The following is a 17,019-nucleotide window of genomic DNA, read 5'->3' as shown; positions in this document are numbered from 1 at the left end:
TCAAGGTGGTGGTGGGTGGCAGTGCCAGTGGCTGGGGCCCCCTGGAGGATAACTTCTCCACCACAGATGAACGTTTGTGGCTTCTTCATCCTGGTGGCACACACATGCCTGTGTGTGGCTCTGATGGCAGTGCATTTGCTTTCATTGAAAAATCTAACACTCGCTATGCTGTTACCACTGATATCAGTGTAGGGCAGGATGCCTTGATCCAGTTTGACTTCTCTGCTTCCTGCTCTGTCACCTCCTCCTGCTATTGTAAGCCAGCCAATCAGGATTTATATACTATTCATATCCTTCTGAGCCATCCGTTTACTAACATGAATGCATGCTTGTGTGTGCACAGCAGTGGAATTGGACTACTCTCTTGACCTTGGACTTACTTGGCAACCTCTCTTAAGAGACTGTTTACCCACAAGTCCAGACTGTTCCTCCTATACACTTCAAAGGATGTTAGTTTCAGACACCTACAACAAATGGGGCAGAGTTACCTTACCCATCCCAGCCTATGCCAGGTAAAGTTATATTGAGTTATACTTCATAATACAGTTACATTTTTGCTGACTTTTAAGTACCCCAGCACAAACACCCAGTTTGTGTTTCTCAGGTCTCCAGCCACACGATTCCGATGGCTTCAGCAGGCTCCATTTGACAAGCAACAAACCTGGGCTTTGGACAACCTCTACATTGGAGATGGTTGTCCTGAAATGTGCTCTGGTCATGGCCGTTGCAAGCAGAATTCCTGTGTGTGAGTGAATAGCATTTTTCACAGTTAACACGGTATTTAAAGATTGTATACTTTATGACTTTTCCCCATTGGAAAAAAAATTGTTTACCTTACAAGTATATTTTCAAGTATTGATACAGTGCTGTGAAAAAGTGTTTTCAATTCAATAAAATTTTATTTGTATAGTGCTTTTTACAGGGACATTGTCTTAGAGCAGCTTTACAGAAACATGTAAATACACGATACAGATTTTACGCAAGTGTGTGAATTTATCCCTATTGAGCAAGCCGGTGCGATGGTGGCAAGAAAAAAACTCCCTAAGATGATCTGAGGAAGAAACCTTGAGAGGAAACAGACCCAAACTCATATGGGTAACAGCAGATAGTGTGAACGTTAAAGAAAGTTCATTATGTTTTTTACATGAAGTCTTGAACTAGTTCACTGTTCACTAAAGGAGACCTGAGTGTAAAATTGTATGAGGTAATTGCAGTCCCAAGGCCATAGTAGCAACCATAGTCCCAGCAACCACAGCGAGAATGTCCATGTGGATCTGAGGTCCAAAACCATTTCCATAGTACTTCAAATGGTACCATCCTAATCAATCTCCAGGCTGTAGCCTCCAGTTGATTAGAGCTCCAGCTAGAGCATCCGGATGGATCAGGCAGGTCCAGAGTGCAGAAAGGGTCAGGATCACTGGCATCTCCATAAAATCATGTGTGGCTTGACAGAAGGAGAGAGGGAGGTAAAGAGATAGAGAGATCATTAGGTATGCTTACTATCCTGTGGTGGATAAGACTGTACATTGCATAAAAGAGAGTCTATTCATGGTAAGCTTGAGTAAACAAATACGTTTTCAGCCTAGACTTAAACACAGAGACTGTGTCTGAGTGATCCCCCATGACACCGGGCGGTGAAACTGGACTTTAGAGAGGGCAGAAAGGGCTCCTTTACTTTTCTGGCAGACAGCAGCCACACCTCCGCCTCCCCAACAGATGGCTACAGCTCCATCCCTTCCCTGCCGAACAGCAACGGGTCCTCCACCCCCTGCCGGACATCATCCGTTCCTCCCCTTTCAGGTGGATGGCAGTGGTTCCTCCACCTCCCAGTGGATGGCAATGACTCCTCTGTCCTCCCTGGCAACCACTCCAGCACTACCACCTCCTCGGCGTCACAATCTTCCCACAGCGGTGAGGGCTCTCTGGCAGTGCATCCTTCCTGGGTTTCGGCACCAGTCTAACAAACTTTAATGATAGGCAAGGAGGAGGTGGGAACCGGGTGAACGCACGCAAAGTTTAATAATAAGCCAAACTCAAACAGAACAAAAAACACACAAACAAAACAAAAAGCACGTGTGTGTCTTTCTCTCCCCCTCAATGGTGCCTCCAGACACACCTTTCTCTCTCTCTCCCACTGATTAGCCAAATCTTGAAACTGAATACGTAGTGTGGTTCAGCTAATACTGAGCTTAAATTCTGAGGCTGTGTCTGAGTCCCAAACACTAATTGGAAGGGTGTTTCATAACTGTGGGGCTTTGTAAGAGAAAGCTCTTCCCCCTGCTGTGGGCTTCACTAATCGAGGTACCAACAAATAATGATGAGTCTTTATTGATCACACATACTTATGCACAGCAAAATTCTTTTCTTCACATACCCCAGCATGTTAGGAAGCTGGGGTCAAAGTGTATTTGATACCAATTGATTGGGGTCAAATAGCCTGGACCTTTTGATCAAAGTAGGTGTGGTGGATAATAAAAGACCAAAGAGTTCACTCAGTTACTGTGGCCTGAGACCATTCAGTGCGTTAATGGCCAACAGTAGTATTTTTATAATCAATGTGGAACTTGATTGGGAGCCACTGCAGTGTGGATAACATAGGGGCGATGTGGTCATATCTTCTGGTTCTAGTAAGGACTCTTGCAGCTGCATTCTGGACTTACTGGAGATAATTTAACCACCTACTGGAACAACCAGACAGTAAGACATTACAATAATCCAACCTAGAGGTAACAAAACATGAACTACTTGTATCATTCAGTGACATTGTATTTCGATGTAAGAAGGCAAACCTAGTCATATTATCTACATGAGCTTCAACTTAAAGACTGGAGTCAATAATCACACTAAGGTCTTTTACTGCTGCACATGATGAAAGGCCATCGAGAGTTATTATATAATCAGAAAGCTTGCTTCTAGCTGCAAGTGGTCCTAGTACATGTCAATAATCATCCATAATAAATTGGTGTCTGTCACTGTTGGTTTTGCTGAAACATACAACCGTGTGTCATTAGCATTACAGTGGAAGATAATACCATCCACCCAGCAGGGAGGCTGAGCGATGTTCTCCATTGAGCCAGTGGGCTGAGAGTAATCTGCAGTAGGGGAGGTGGGGAAAAAGATCTTACACATGTCTCAAACCATGCCTCTGCAGTCCTTGCCAAAAAGCCCTTCAACTATTGTTCCATCCTAAGGCAATCCAGAATGGGCTCTTGGGTAGAGAAAAGTTCTGCTGTGTCCATTTTGTAGGTCTTGTGTTGTCAGATAAAGCAGGTGGAGACAGATGCAAATGCAGTCAGACATTTAATAAAGTTCAAAACAAAACAAGAACTATGGAACTTGTGGCAAGGTACAAGGATAAAGAAACAAAAAACAAGCGAGCATATAACATGCCAAAGAAAGACAAACACAAGGTATTGAATTCAAAAAGTGACTTATATACGTGTTAATTACTTCTAAACATGAATCAGGTGCAGACAGTCATGTGACAGTCATGTGACATGATCACGTGAGGTGCAGTGTTGGACAGGAATCATAGTCCAAATGCCTATTTCAGCATATCCATGACACAGAGGGTCTTCCAGGTTATCAACATGATTATTAAAGTCTCCAACAATTTATGCTATGTCTAAAGAAATACAAAGTTAGAGATGAAATCTGCAAATTCACAAAGGAATTCAGTATATGGCCCTGGAGGGCTGTAAATAATAATTAGTGGAATTGACTGGGTAGACATTTTTTTTTTTTAGCTATATTTGTTAGGTTAGCATAAATAATTTAAATCATTGAATTTATGAATAGGTTTTTGTGTGACACCTAGATTATCATTATAAATGAGTGTGACACCTACTCCTCTGCCACTTAGATGGGGCTGAAGTGTATTTAACCGTATCTAGGAGGATAAGTTTTATTTAATACTACTTAGTCATTTGGATTAAACCGCATTTCTGTTAAACACACTACATTCAATTCTTGATCAGTAATGGTTTCATTAACAATAAGCGCTCTACAATTAGATCTCTTAGACATAAGAGATCTAATATTTAACAATCCTAGGTAGCAATATGTGGATTGGTTACACTAAATTGCCCCTAGTTTTAAATGAGTGGGCATGTTGCTCTGTGATTACTAGGTGTCCCATCTAAGGCGTATACCAGCCGCATGCCAAGTGTGCTCTGACCAGGATAAGCAGTTACTGAATGTGAGTGAGTTAGTACTTTTATTCGAATAACATGCATACTAACTGTTGACATTTTTTATACCATTTTCTCCTGATTATCTCCCAAATTTACTCTTGGCCAATTCCTGCTACCTATCTTATCATCCAACAACCAGGGAGTTTGAAGGCTATCATGTGCTTCCTCTGAGATACATAAGGCAGCCAACTTCAGCTTTTTGGGCTGCTGTTCATGCTGCATCATGTGGTGGCTTAACACACTTGGAGGAAATCCTTATGCTTCAAGATGAATGCATGAGCTCAGAAATGCCCTTGATTGGTTGTGCTGCTGTGATTGATAGGGGCAAGGCAGTATGTCATCCCTCCCAGCCAGGGAGCATAGTAAATTTTGCTGTCTTGGACTCTCAGCCATGGATGGCTGTTGCATTGTTTGGATTCAAACTTGCAACTCCCTGGACAATAGGACAAATGCTATTCTGTTGTGCCACTCAGGAATTTTTCATCTGTATTACACTCCATACTTTTAGGCTACACATTGCTTTTTGTTTTCACGATGTTACATACTTGTCTTTCTCTTTCTGTCACTTAGGTGTGACCCAGATTGGGGAGGTGGGTACTGTGATGAAGCCCTGGTGCCCCTCTTATCCCAAGTAAAAGACAGCTTTAGTCGTACACCTTCCCTCAATCATTGGCGTCTATTAACTGGTGGAAAACTGAGTACAGTGTGTGGGGCTGTAGCATCAGGTACAGCACTGCACTTTACTGGGGTAAGACTATACATATCTTTATATATTAAATAATGATTAGACAATGTCTGGGTTATGCATGTAACCCTGTTCCGTGAGAAGGGAACAAGACGTTGCGTATAGCATAACACTATGGGAGTTCCTCTCGTGTGTGACCAGCATCTGAAACTTGTGTAAAATCATGCCTATTTATAGGCCTGCCATGATCAGGAGAGGTGGCAATTAAGCGTGTCACGTGATATAAATATGGCACCTGTGAACCGTGCCATCCACCTCTATTATCTGAAGCGAAGATGCAATTCACAGGCCTGCCCTGGTATGACAAATCTACATAATGTCTCGTTCCCTTCTCAGGGAACAGGGTTACATAACCCAGACATTCCCTTTCAAAAGGAACTTCGATGTTGCGTTTAGCATAACACTATGTGAACGAGAATATCCACTCCTTTATACTGAGGGTACAGCCTGTTCAAAAAGACCCAAGCCCAAGGGTCACTGCAAGACACTCGAGCCCGGGGTGGAATGAATATCTAGACTGTAATAACGAATGAATGTGTGTGGCATAGACCACCCTGCAGCAGCACACACATCCTGTAAGGATACCCCTTTGGACAAAGCCTTCGCGATGGCGACGGCCCTAGTGGAATGAGCCCTTATGTCCAGAGGTGTAGCAAGACCGCGTGCCTCATAAGCAATAGAGATTGCTTCCACTATCCGATTAGAAATGCGCTGCTTTGGACATTAGTACAGAGAGCCCTTACTGGACACAGCAGGTGCATTCTCTCTTGTTCCGGTGTGGGGAATGGAGGAGGGCAGAAAGCCTGAAACACCACAGGGTGGGCAGCCGATGTAGGCACCTAAGGAATATAATCCGGCATAGGATACAGGAAGGCCTTGGCTAATCCAGGGGCAAAGTCAAGGCAGGACGGGGCAACAGAGAGAGCTTGTAGATCTCCTACTTGCTTGAGAGATATCAGGGCCAGCAGAAGAGCTACCTTTAGAGTCAGAAGCTTCACAGAGGCTGACTCTAAGGGCTCAATTGGGGCCCCTCACAGACCTTCCAGGACCACAGAAAGGTCCCAGGAAGGTATGCGCAGCCTGCATACCAGCCTCAGCTGCCTGACACCACACATGAACCTTGAAGTTAGAGGATGTTGCCCCACAGGGGCATGGCTGGCTGAAATGGCAGCCACATAAACCTTGATTGTAGAAGGAGCCCACCCCGCTGAGAAATGTTCTTGTAAGAACTCCAGGACTGTAGCTATTGCGCAGTTCACGGGGTCTACAGTGGATCCCTGTGGATGGGAATCTCCCAAGGAGTACCATCCACTCTGCCATATGTGGACCATGGTGTCCAGACCTAATTGTGTGGGAGGAGTGAGGGCGAACCACAGTGGGCCGTGTGTTGTCTCCTCAGAAGCGAACACATGCAGTCCCGCTTGGCCAAGCCTCACCATATGGACTCCACCACTTGTGGAGGGAGCCACCAATTCCTGGGCCTCAGCCCCTGCCTCAACATGATGTCTGCCCCCATATTCCCAAAATATACATTGCACTCACTGACAAACTTTCCTTCTGCCCAGAGAAGAATTAGTTGTCCCTGCCTAAACAGGGGGCATGGACATAATCCTCCCTGGTGGTCAACATATGAGACCACCGGTGTGTTGTCTGTAAACACATGGTGACCTCTCAATTGAGGAAGAAGGAATTTCAGTGCTAGAAATATGGCCCACATTTCTAAGCAATTTATATGCCACTCCAGATGAGGGCCACACCAGAGACCGTTAGCTGGACAGCTGTCTCAGACCGCGCTCCAGCCCATGAGGGAGGTGTCTGTCATTACCGTCTTGCACTAAGGAGGCACCCCTAGAGTGTGACCCAAGGCTAGAAACCAGGGACACTCAAATTCTCAGAGCACGTAGGCATCGCCGCAAGACACTGATTATTCTCAGAGGTTTCGTCCTTGGACGAAACCCCCAACTTCTCAGCCACCGCTGAACGGTCTCCTGTGCAATAGGCCCATAAGCGCCAAAAGTCTCCCAAGATCCAGCTTTATCTTGCTCAATCTTGATAGGATTGACCCTACGCCTGTTGGGGATAAAAACGCCTTCATTGTAGTAGAATCCTTATAACCCCTAGAAAAGTTGTCCACTGCACTGGGGAAAGCATACTTTTCTGGAGGTTCAACCTGAGCTCCAAGCTCTTCATGTGGGCGAGAACAACATCTCGATGTTGAACTGCCAGTTCCCTGGATTGTGCTAGAATTAACCAGTCGTCCAGGTAGTTTAGTACACGGATGCCCTGTAGTCACAATGGAGCCAGAGTGACATCCATGCACTTTGTGAAGGTGTGAGGGGATAACGCTAGTGATATTTCTATGTGGAAATATGCACATTTTAGATGTATCTTCACAAACCCATCAAACTGAATATGTGGAATGATAAGTTTGGGCATCAGCATCTTGAACCTGTATGTCCGAAGAGTACTGTTCAGATGTCAGAGATCTAAAATTGGCCGCATACTCCTATTTTTTTGTGGACCGGGAAATAACGACTATAAAAACCTCCCTCCCTCAGGGAACAGGGTACATGTTCTATGGCCCCTTTGTCCAAGAGGGTTCTTACTTCCTGCGCTAATGTCAGGCTCTGGTCTGTGCTGACTACTGTGGTGAGCAAACCTCTGAAATGGGGGGGGGGGGGGTCGAGCTATAAACTGGACCTGGTAACCCTTTTCTACGGTAGACAGAACCCATGGAGGCACATTTGGCAGTAGTTTCCACACTGCCAGATGGTCTCTTAGTGACATTAACTATTCCACATTCTATTGGAGGAAAAGCATCAGATTTTCATTGCCCTGTGACAGCTCGCTGAGCAGAGAACACTGAAAACTTAGGACCACCTTGGCTAGGGGAGGCCCTACAGTAGCACTGGGGGCTAACTGCCTCATGTTCCCTGATACGTCCCTCCACAGCCCCTCAGGACTGCTCTTCTTTGCCTAATTGGCCTTTATGACCATTCTCAGATTAGGCCTAGTGGCAGGCCTGCGACTGTGGCCACCCGGTTCCCCTGGCTGTCTGCAGGGGTTGGTGAGCTGCCATCCTCGCCTTCTGCATCTCCCTCGCACTAGTACTGGCCTGGTCTCCACTCTTGGATGCCCGGGTGAACTCGACACAACAGGGAAGGAACTGGCTGAATGTCGTCATATGTCGAGCTCACTCAGCAGGTCTGCTTGGTAGGCCTGCAACACTGTCATTGTCTGCAGTATCCCACAAGCAAGACTACTACCACATAGGCCTTGCCCACCAATGCCACGGTGGCGTTACATGGTGGATTGGATGGCAAAGCCGGCCCCCCTAATTACCTGCCGTCGATGGAGAGAAGTAGCTTGCAAGCGCCTCCTCCACCTTCAGCATAGCTAAATAGCCATGCCGTTCATTCCCCACAATGGCCGAATAATCCAATATCGTGGGGTTATAAATACGGCTTATGCATGGTTTTCCCCCAAAAGCCTATTATTTTGTCATGCACTTCTGGAAGAAAGGGGAGTTTCTGAAGTGTGAGCTATTTACTTTCACTGGGCAGAAACTAGCTCATCAAGCATTAGTAATCACTTCAAGCAGCTCTTTATATGCTGTTCTCAGTTTTTAGCACATCCTTCTGGCTCCTCAGAGTCAGAGAGGAATTATTACTATTATTTTTGTGTGCTTTTTCCCCCCTTTTGTCTTTCCATAGCGGAAGGAGGACTCGCGACACGAGCTCCAAAATCCAGCGGAGAGCCGAACCCAGAAGACAGAGCAAAAGATAGAGCAGCGCTCGTCTCCGGCTCCTCTTCCGGATCCATAAGAGATCCCCCGAACCTGAGATCCGCGAGGCTCTGAAACCCAACTCGCTTCGGCTTCCGAGAATAGCACGAGTCGCGAGCCGAGCTGCTTGATGTAGGCATTACCATGCACAGCCTCTCGAGGCTGGCATCACATGCTACATCCCTAGACACTTCACCCAGAAAGTGTGTACTATTCCCCGTGATGAAACGGGAGCAAGCCGTAACACACTTGATTTGTCTCACTCATATTTTTCTCTCTCGCTCATTCCTTTTTTTTCCTTCTCTTTTTTTAACGGGATAGAAAAGTTCTGAGATTTTGAGAATAGATAGCAAGGAAATGAAGTGTCTTTTTTTTTTCTTTACACAAACAACTGACATGCAGTCTTTCGCTGAAAATTATAAAAGGCTGATGGCACGATTCACAGGTGCCATATTTATATCACGCGACGTGCTTAATTACCACGTCACCTGATCATGGCAGGCCTATAAATAGGAATGATTTTACATAAGCTTCAGATGCCGGTCATGCATGAGAGGCTCTCCCATAGTGTTATGCTAAACGCAATGTTGAAGTTACCTTTGAAAGGGAACCACTTTACAATTGTCTGGTTTCTTGGCTTTTCTAACTATTTAACTAGTTTGTTTATTTTGATTACACTATAGTTTTACTACAGTGTTGCTTATTTTTTCGCACTAATTCAGATTTAGATATTCCTGATATACAGTATCAGAGTGAAAATATTTAAATACAATTAATGGATATGGTTGTCAGTGCAATAGAATCATTCATTTTAAATTACCTACATGAACTAATTTCAAAATATGGTACAATAAAGCATGGTATTCAAAGCCATTTAACTCTTCTGTTTAACTGAACAGTATACACTTATATTCAGATTTTTAAAAAAAAAAATAATAAATGTCATCAACTGTTCCAATATAATTTTACATTACTGTCAGGAATTTCTCCCTTGCGCCAACAGTGTGGGCAGAGCAGCCTGCCGCACTACGGCGTGCACATATGGCTTGTAAAATGTTTATTTACATTGCCACATTTGTTTTTATTCATGTCCGGTCTCCTCCCCTATATTGTCATTGGTTGTCTCCCTCATGTTTCCTGATTAGTCTAAACTGTTTGCCCTTTGAATAGTCTGCATATTTAAACCCCATATGTCTTTTTCTTGTGCAAAGCAATGTTTTAGTGTCTACCTGCCTGACTTTGCTGAACCTTTTGTTTTGTGGCTCCATATGCTGGTTATTGACCTCGGTCTGTTTCATTGTTTGTATATTTTATATATCTTGGATATCATTGTTTGTAGATTGCCTGAACGCTGCCTGTTTCCAAATGTGACTCACATTTTGGTTTTGCCTTCCTGCTTAAACAGCAATTGCATCTATCTGAAGTTACTGTCCATGCCAATAATTAAGTGTATGTGTATATGTAGCACATGGTGGCTTAGTGTTTAGCACGTTCGCCTCACACCTCCACGGTAGGGGATTCGATTCCCTCCGTGGCCCTGTGTGTGCGGAGTTTGCATGTTCTCCCCGTGCTGCGGGGGTTTCCTCCGGGTACTCCGGTTTCCTCCCTCGTCCAAAGACATGCACGGTAGGCTGATTGGCATGTCTAAAGTGTCCGTAGTGTATGAATGGGTGCGTGAGTGTGGGTAAGCACCTAAGGTTTGTGAACCTAGGATCTAGAGCAGTTGCCACCTTTAACCTCCACAGGTTTGAGTTCTCCTTTCACCCCTGGAGGTCCTTTGTGAATGAAGCCTTGAAGCATGCTATGTAGGCAGGGTCAGCATCGGAGATGACAGTGCAGGTAGCACCACGGAGCAGGATACATACTTTTCACCACCTAGGAGCTCAGTGATGTACCTACAGTGCAAACAGAGCACCGGACAATTGACTTAATGACTACAGTTTTCATTCAGATGGCATCTACTTAGGGTATAGGCCTTAAACTATGTCTAGATGACTTACAAATGACTAATTTTTATCAATAAAATTAGAGAAGACAGAGAAATAACATTACCTGCAGGGCTCCTGCACCGTTTCCAACTTTGCCAACCTGTCATATTCAGCTGAGGTTAGCATGGCAAAGTTGTGTTTCTCCTGTGCCAGCGTTGCTTTCAGTGGATCCTTGTTGTGTTTAATCCGTCTCATCATTTCAAGAGCTGAATTACAGCGCGACAGTACAACCTGGATGAGGGACTCCTCTATTAGTCCATGAGAGGCTTGCTGAGCTTTCAGCTCTGCTGTGTTTGTGGGACTGTGTCTGAAGTGTCCTACTATCTTACGGCACTTGGCTTAAATGCTGTCAAGTCCGTTGTCTCGTAAAGCCACGGTGATCACACTTTGTATCATATGTGCCACACACGGCACATGCTCGGAGGGTAGACTCCTTGCAGTGGCAATCATATTGCGAGCGTTGTCTGTTCCTATAGTTTTGACCTTGCCCGTTATCTCCCACTCATTTGCAACTTTGAGAAACTGGCTAGCGCATGCTTCGGCAAAATGCCTTTCTTCTGTTTTTAACACGCCTAAAGGGAATGAGTGCAGCTGCCAGTTGTCATCGATTATGTGTGCCGTTACACAGAGGTAGTTATGGTTACTTACTGATGTTCAGTGGTCTCCAGTAAATGCAACAAAAGTACCTTCTGCCAACTGCCTCACTTTCGTAGCTTTTTCAGCATTGTACAGTTCATGTATTCTTGTAACAATAGTTCCATTTAGAGATTGTGCTAGGTAGCTTTTCTGTTGTCGTTTTGTTGAAAAACTTGCCCCGGCTGCACTCCGCCAGTGTTGTTTGACGAGCACGGCTTGTTGAACCTGTCTCAGCACTAGCATCTTTGCTAACATCAGCAAAAATGTGTTTCGCCCGAAGATGGTATTTCAAGCTTGTCATATGCAATAAGTGCACTTGTAATAAGTGCACACAATTTAGGTTTTTATCAAAACTTCCATCTGGAAGATTTTTATAACGAAACTTGCCGTTCAGCAGAGTGGACACTGTCTCATCTGTCATCATATTGCTCGCATTTGCCGTGCCCTAATCACACAAGGCTAGGTAACCATCCACGCTGCAATAACGGGAAGAAGTTGGGGTCAAACAAGATTGTCAAATGATTAATTTGCGTTAAAAAAATAATAACACATTAAAATTTTTAGATTAATCGCATGCGTTAATGACAGCACTAATATATACACACACACACACACATACACACACACACATGTATACACACATATATATATATATATATATATATATATATATATATATATATATATATATATATATATATATATATATATATATATATATATATATATATATATATATATATATATATATATACATATATATACATGTATATTAAATAGAGAGAGAGAGAGAGAGAGAGAGAGAGAGAGAGAGAGGTGCTTGAAAGTTTTGGTCTGCATAAAATGTCTGCATAAATATGACCTAAAACATCATCAGATTTTCACCCAAGTCCTAAAAGTAGACAAAGTGAACCCAGTTAAACAAATGAGACAGAAATATTATACTTGGTAATTTATTTATTGAAAATTATTAATATTACATTTAATCTGTGTGTGGTTGTGAACCTCTATGTGAACCTCTAGAATTATCAAAAGTATGTGAACCTCTAGGATTAGCAATTTGAAGGTGAAATTAGAGTCAAGAGTTTTCAATCAATGGGATGACAATGAGGTGAGTGATCGTCCTGTTTTATTTAAAGAACATAGACCTATCAAAGTCTGATCTTCACAACACATGTTTGTGGAAGTGTATCATGGCAAGAACAAAGGAGATTTCTGAGGATCATTAACAACTCTTCTGAGGAAGAGTTGTTGATGCGCATCAGGCTGGAAAAGGTTACAAATCTATCTTTAAAGATTTTGGTCAATCAGCAGAGATAGGTAAGAGTACATGAGGTTACAAAGGAACCAATGGTAACTTCTAAGCAACTAAAGGCCTCTCACATTGGCTAATGTTAATTTGCATGAGTCCACCATCAGGAACACATCAATGGTGGGTGTGCATGGCAGGAAGCTGCAGGGTTAAAGCCACTGATCTCCAAAAAGAACATTGCTGCCCAGCTGCAATTTACTAAAGATCACGTAGACAAAACAGAAGGCTATTGGAAAAAAATTGTGGATGAATGAGACCAATATAGTTATAACCAATATGGAATAACCAATATAGTTTAAATGAGAAGTGTTATGTTTGGAGAAAGGAAAACATGCATTTCAGCATAAGAACTTATCCCATCTGTGAAACATGGTGCTGGTAGTATCATAGTTTAGGCTTGTTTTGTTCATTGATGGAACAATGAATTCTGAACTATGCCAGAAAATTTTAAAGGAAAATGTCAGGACATCTGTCCAACTGAATCTCAACAGAATGTGGGTCATGCAGCAAATCAACGACCATAAGCACACAAATCATTTGCGCTGACTGTTAAGTCCTGAACTTAATCCAATAGATAAGTTGTGGAAAACCTGAAGCAAGCAGTTCATGTGAGGAAACCCACTAACATCCCAGAGGTGAAGCTGTTCTGTATTGAGGAATGGGCTAAAATTCATCCAAGCCGATGTACAGGACAGATTAATAGTTATCCAGAATTATTTATTTGCAGTTATTGCTGCGCAAGGTGCTCACACCAGATACTAAAAGCAAATTTTCACATACTTTTGCCACTCATATATATGTAATATTGGATCATTTTGTTCAATAAATAAATGACCATGTGTAATATTTTGTCTTCTTTGTTTAATTGTCTTCTCTTTATCTACTTTTAGGACTTACATATACTTATCATGTGAAAAAATAAGTGTACCCCATGAAAATTGTTGGCATTTTTGACATATTTGGACAAGCAAACATTTTATCCTATTTGAAACAGTCACCTTTATTAATATGCACTATCAGATGGCACATAAAATGTATATTTTGCAGTAATTTGAGCAATTTAAATAAAATAAAAAAACACCATAAATCAATCACATGGAAAAGGTTAGTACAGCCCTACATTTATCACACCTCCCAATCCGTAAAATTAGAATCAGTTGTTGAAGATTGGGTGCCAGTGTACCTGCTTAGGGAGTGCAGGTGGAACCTGTCTTATTTACACCCGTCTCATATCTCTGTCAATTTGCTATTGAGGTGTGTGGTGTCATTATGCCAAGAGCTAAAGAATTCTGTTCCTCTGGGATTTAAACAGATCTCCAAATTATTTGAAATACATCATTCCACTGTAAGGGAAATAATCTAAAAATTGTGCAAATTTCAAACAACCAATTTTTCAAACAGGCAAATTTTCCATGTGGTTTTGTTCAAGTATATCAACTTCATATTAATAAGCAGTGTTTAAAGATGATCAAATGTTTGTTTGCCCAAATATGTTTTAAAAAAAAACCCCAACAATTTCCATTGGTGTACTTACTTTTTCTCATGACAGCACTAATATACACACACACATATACCAGCACTGCCTTAACCCTCTTGGGCATGGAGTTCACCAGAGCTTCACAGGTTGCCACTGGAGTCCTCTTCCACTCCTCCATGACAACATCACGAAGATGGTGGATGTTAACCTTGTGCTCCTCCACCTTCCGTTTGAGGATGCCCCACAGATGCTCAATAGGGTTTAGGTCTGGAGAAATGCTTGGCCAGTCCATCACTTTCACCCTCAGCTTCTTTAGCAGGGCAGTGGTCGCCTTGGAGGTGTGTTTGGGGTCATTATCATGCTGCAATAGATGCTGGGATCATGCTCTGCTTCAGTATATCACAGTACATGTTGGCATTCATGGTTCCCTCAATGAACTGTAGCTCCCCAGTGCTGGCAGCGCTCATGCAGCCCTAGACCATGACACTCCCACCACCATGCTTGACTGTAGGCAAGACACACTTGTCTTTGTACCCTCACCTGGTTGTCACCACACACGCTTGACACCATCTAAACCAAATAAGTTTATCTTGGTCTCATCAGACCGCAGGACATGGTTCCAGTAATCCATGTCCTTAGTCTGCTTGTCTTCAACAAACTGCTTGCGGGCTTACTTGTGCATCATCTTTAGAAGAGTATTCCTTCTGGGATGACAGCCATGCAGACCAATTTGATGCAGTGTGCGGCGTATGGTCTGAGCACTGACAGGCTGGACCCCCACCCCTTCAACCTCTGCAGTAATGCTGGCAGCACTCATACGTCTATTTCCCAAAGACAACCTCTGTATATGACACTGAGCACATGTACTCAACTTCTTTGGTCGACCATGGCGAGGCCTGTTCTGAGTGGAACCTGTCCTGTTAAACCGCTGTATGGTCTTGGCCACCATGCTGCAGCTCAGTGTCAGGGTCTTGGCAATCTTCTTATAGCCTAGGCCATATTTATGTAGAGCAACAATTCTTTTTGTCAGATCCTCAGTGAGTTCTTTGCCATGAGGTGCCATGTTGAACTTCCAGTGACCAGTATGAGGGAGCGTGAGAGTGATGACAGCAAAATTAACACACCTGCTCCCTATTCACACCTGAGACCTTGTAACACTAACAAGTCACATGACACCGGGAAGGGAAAATGGCTAATTGGGCCCAATTTGGACATTTTCTCTTAGGGGTGTACTCACTTTTGTTGTCAGTGGTTTAGACATTAATGGCTGTGTGTTGAGTTATTTTGAGGGGACAGCAAATTCCCACTGTTACACAAGCTGTACACTCACTACTTTACATTGTAGCTTTACAAGTGTCATTTCTTCAGTGTTGTCACACGAAAAGATATCATCAAATATTTAAAAAATGTGAGGGGTGTACTCACTTTTGTGAGATACTGTACATCATATCACAGCAAACTACATGTGACTACATTTCCCACCCTGCACTGTGGCCTACAAACATGGCCACCATGGAGTGTAATTCACCTGACCCACTGCCTGTTTTTCAACCACACTTTGTCTGCCTGTCTATCTTTAATAAAAGTCTTTAACTGCACTTGCATCCTAACCTTCATTACAAGGATTACTTGACAGAATACTTCACATCACCATGGATGCAGCAGTAAGAAGGAGGAGACATCATGACAAGGTAATAAGGAACACCCTACCAAGTCTCAACTCTGTCAAGCTTCCTCAATGAGTTACCATGGATCCTCCAGAGCCATATGATGGATTTTTTGGCTACACTGAGTATTTTTTGTTTGACTGCCAATTGCATTTTTTTAGCCTGGCGCACAACCAAGCCTGACCAGATGCAGTGGCTAGGGTTCATACTCTCCCGGCTCATTGGCCAAGCCCTCCAGTGGGTGGAGCGTCTGGCCTGTACAAATTCTAAGGGTCTGCACATTGTAACTCAGTTTGTGGGACTATTAATAAAGGAGTTTGGGAGTCCAGAGTATGCCCCCAACCTGGAAGAGTGTTTGGGGAGGCCTGCCTCATACATAAACCTGGCATGGCATTAACCACCTATTATGAGCAGGCAAACTGGGTGACCTCCTGCCCAAAGCTCCTGCCTAAGACCCACTATTTGGTCTCAGCAGCCAAGCTCCAGCTGGAGGTCAACGCAGTCACCTCCTCTCCAAAGCTCTAGCATAAATTCAAGTTCCTGCTAGAGGTCAACAAGGTGACCTCCCAACCCACGTTCCCATCTGAGGTCGACAAGGCAACCTCCAAAGCCACGCTCCCGTACAAGGTCAATGAGGTGACCTCCCACACCATGTTACTGTCCAAGGTTGAAGAGACACCCTCTCAAGTCCAGTTCCTGTCAGAGGTCGAAGAGACGACCTCTCAAGCCAAGTTCCTGTCCGAGGTCAAAGAGACGACCTCTCCAGACAATCTCATATCCGAAGTCGACGAGGTGACCTCCCAAGCCACGTTCCCATCTGAAGTCGACAAAGTGACCTCCCATGCCACATTCATGTCTGAGGTGGACAAGGCAACCTCCCAAGCCATGTTCCCGTACGAGGTCAACGAGGTGACCTCCCACGCCATCTTCCTGTCCGAGGTCGAACAGATGACCTCTCAAGCCAAGTTCCTGTCCAAGGTCGAAAAGAGGGCCTCTCAAGCCAAGTTCCTGTCCAAGGTCGAAGTGGTGACCTCTCAAGCCAGGTTCCTGTCCGAGGTCGAAAAAAGGGCCTCTCAAGCCATGTTCCTGTCCGAGGTCGAAGAGATGTCCTCTCAAGCCAAGTTCCTGTCCAAGGTTGAAGAGACGGCCTCTCAAGCCAAGTTTATGTCTAAGGTCAAAGAGATGACCTCTCAAGCCAAGTCCCTGTCCGAGGTCCA

At 43.8% G+C, this 17,019-nt stretch overlaps 1 protein-coding gene and 1 long non-coding RNA gene across 2 annotated transcripts in view; one reads left to right on the top strand and one right to left on the bottom strand.

Moving 5' to 3' along the window:
• The window catches only part of reln (reelin), a 610,589-nt gene that overhangs the window by 430,359 nt on the left and 163,211 nt on the right, over positions 1-17,019 (top strand). The window contains exons 45-48 of the mRNA XM_053678020.1: positions 6-255; positions 344-512; positions 605-745; positions 4,764-4,941. Of these exons, the coding sequence (XP_053533995.1) occupies positions 6-255; positions 344-512; positions 605-745; positions 4,764-4,941 (738 nt within the window). The remainder of the gene's footprint in view (positions 1-5; positions 256-343; positions 513-604; positions 746-4,763; positions 4,942-17,019) is intronic.
• Positions 814-4,638, bottom strand: LOC124628022 (uncharacterized). The gene is made up of 3 exons (XR_006982404.2): positions 3,126-4,638; positions 1,676-1,965; positions 814-1,444 (listed from the first exon to the last, which is right to left on the bottom strand). It is a non-coding gene; the product is annotated as an uncharacterized LOC124628022 (long non-coding RNA).

The sequence above is a fragment of the Ictalurus punctatus genome, chromosome 4 (assembly GCF_001660625.3).
Source record: "Ictalurus punctatus breed USDA103 chromosome 4, Coco_2.0, whole genome shotgun sequence".
NCBI lineage: Eukaryota > Metazoa > Chordata > Actinopteri > Siluriformes > Ictaluridae > Ictalurus > Ictalurus punctatus.
Note: the sequence above shows the minus strand (reverse complement) of the source record. Positions and strands in the feature narration are given on the sequence as shown.